This window comes from Octopus bimaculoides, chromosome 1 (genome assembly GCF_001194135.2).
Source record: "Octopus bimaculoides isolate UCB-OBI-ISO-001 chromosome 1, ASM119413v2, whole genome shotgun sequence".
Taxonomy (NCBI): domain Eukaryota; kingdom Metazoa; phylum Mollusca; class Cephalopoda; order Octopoda; family Octopodidae; genus Octopus; species Octopus bimaculoides.
The window spans coordinates 113,325,964-113,328,739 of NC_068981.1; the positions used below are offsets into that span (position 1 = coordinate 113,325,964).

General features: G+C 44.3%; 1 protein-coding gene across 3 annotated transcripts in view; it reads left to right on the forward strand.

Annotated features, from left to right (window-relative positions):
- The window catches only part of LOC106876453 (dynein beta chain, ciliary), a 628,322-nt gene that overhangs the window by 577,382 nt on the left and 48,164 nt on the right, over window positions 1-2,776 (forward strand). For all 3 annotated transcript variants that reach the window (XM_052969374.1, XM_052969385.1, XM_052969379.1), the window contains one exon: window positions 216-476. In XM_052969374.1, the coding sequence (XP_052825334.1) occupies window positions 216-476 (261 nt within the window). The remainder of the gene's footprint in view (window positions 1-215; window positions 477-2,776) is intronic.

The window sequence follows — 2,776 nt, forward strand, 5'->3', positions numbered from 1 at the left end:
AGTCACTGCCAGTCAGCAGGATACTCCACATGTGTGTGTATTTGTATTGGATTATAATTTAGATTATATAACTAATAATCATTCATTTTTAATGAAACATATGTAAGATAATGTAATTAAATGTTTTATAAACAATTTCTCCTCTTGTTTTGTTTGATATATATATATATATATATATATATGCATACATACATGCTGTATGTCTAAATACACAGCAACTTGAAGATTTCCTATTAGCCCGACTGTCTGCTGCAGAGGGAAATTTCCTTGGAGACTATACTCTTGTTGAGAATTTAGAGACAACAAAGTCCACTGCAGCTGAGATTGAAACAAAAGTTGCTGAAGCAAAGATTACTGAGAAAGAAATCAATGATGCCAGAGAGAATTACAGACCAGCAGCCTGCAGAGCATCTTTGATTTACTTTCTCTTGGGTGATCTCAATAAAATTCATCCTATGTACCAGTTTTCTCTGAAGGTAAGACCCAATATATGTTGAAAATAAAAATAAAAATAACATATAAATAGTGCATAAATGTGATATGGCTGTGAGAATACTATATGTATGCTTTATGTTTGTATGTTCTATTTTGTCCAAAATGTGAAATCATTCACTTTTCAATTGTGATATAATCAACAAAAATTGAATTGTCAAAGCAATACATAATATATAACCTATAACTAAATTTCTTTAAAGCAATCTGAACAAGTTGGATAAGGTGTTTTCACTCTCAGCATTATATATTAAGGAGATGTTGGCTGAATCTCAATCAAACCTTCAGTAGATTTTCAAATATTTTTATTTAAAATATATGTTGATGCAAGAAATGGATTAAGTCACTAATATACCCAGATTTAACCCTTTAGTGTTTAAACTGGCTATATCTGGCCCAAATATTTTATCTCTTTTATGTTCAAACCAGTCAGTCCAGCCTCTCACACCTACCCTACAATGTCATTATACCAAGAAACAATCACATCATTGAAATCTTGAAGCTATGAGATACAATATGGTTAATGTGGTGTTACGACGACCCTGATGACTCCAGGAGTGGTAGAGATGTGGAGTGGAGAAAGCAGTGTGAGAGGTACGCTGTGAAGGCATTACAGACGTGCAGATTGAGTTGCAGGGAACAAAGCTGACGCTGCAAGCAATTGTAGTTGGCAACTTGGTGGATGAGATTGACGTGGTGATGGGAATGGATGCACTCACCCGTTTAGGAGGTGTTACTGTCAACAAGGCCAGTGTGACTTTCGGGTTCGTGGGGAAACTGTGTATGGCGACACCGTGCATTGGTGAGAACCACGAAGAAAACTATGCCGCGCACACCATTGAAGACCAGGATTTTCGTACCGTCTTCGATGGCCAGAGGTGGACAGTGGAGTGGCACTGGAGGGGAGAGCCCCCAACGTTAAAAAATAAAGTGGGCTGCTACCAGCATACTTTGAAAGGAGATGCCAGAAGCGAGTTTGAGGGGGAGGTGGAGCGGTGGATTAAGGAGGGCATATTGATCCCTTGGGAAGAAGAAGTAGAGAGCGGAGTCCTGCCACTGATGGCAGTGGTATAGCCCGCAAAGCATAAGGTCAGATCAGTGCTTGAATGACCACATATCATGTTGTACGGGCGGTGAGGCCACAGATGTCTGCGTGGACACCTTGCGAGAATGGAGGCAGATGACAGGGGGCCTCCACGATCGTCGATTTGAAGTCGGCATACCTGCAGGTGCATGTGGCTGAGAGACTGTGGAAGCATCAGTTTGTCAGGTATAAGGGCTGGACATACTATCTGACCAGGCTGGGGTTTGGGCTAGATTCAGCGCCAAAAATTATGGCAACAATTCTCAAGGCCATCCTGGGAAAGGTAGACAGAGTAAAAAGGGCCACCAATTCGTACATCGATGACATCCTTGCGGATGAAACCATAATGCCAGCAACAGAGGTCATAGGCCACCTGAAAAATTTCGGACTGGTCGCCAAGCCATCAGAGGCCATGGAGGGAGGCGCTGCACTGGACCTCAGGCTACGGAGAGAAAAGGCTGGCACGTTGGTGTTTCAGTGAGGGAACGAGATCCTCGAACTGGGTACCAGCGTGAGTAGACAGGAACTGTTTTTGGTGTGTGGGAATCTGGTGGGACACTACCCGGTTGCAGGATGGCTCCAGACAGCATGTAGCTTCATCAAGAGACGAGTCGAAGGAGCAAAGTGGAATGACAGAGTGGGGGAGAAAACGACCGACATGATGCAGGAAGTCTTGGTCAGAGTGAGAGCAGAGGATCCAGTGAGGGGCAGTTGGTATGTTCCCAAATCAAAGAGCGGGATTGTTTGGTGTGATGCCAGTAGCATCGTTATAGGGATTGTCTTAGAAATGGGAGGCACTGTGGTGGAAGATGCAGCCTGGCTCAGGAAGATGGATGACTGAAACCATATCAATGTGGCGGAGTTGGATGCCGTGCTGAAGGGGCTGAACCTGGCCTTGAAGTGGGGGCTGCGCACCATCAAAATTAGGACCGATTTGTCCACTGTGCTTGGTTGGGTGATGGCAGTCATCACCAATGAGTGGAGGGTGTGAACCAAAGGGGCTGCGGAGATGTTGGTAAAGCGTCGATTGGGAATATTGCGTGAGCTAACCACTGAGTTTGATCTGAAGCTGAGCGTGATTTTTGTGCCTTCCGAAAAGAACAGGGCAGACGTCCTAACCAGGGTAAAGCGAGCCTGGTTGCAGGTGCCAGAGGATGCAGTGCAGTATGCTGTCTGAGTGACTCGGAGCTGAGGAGACTA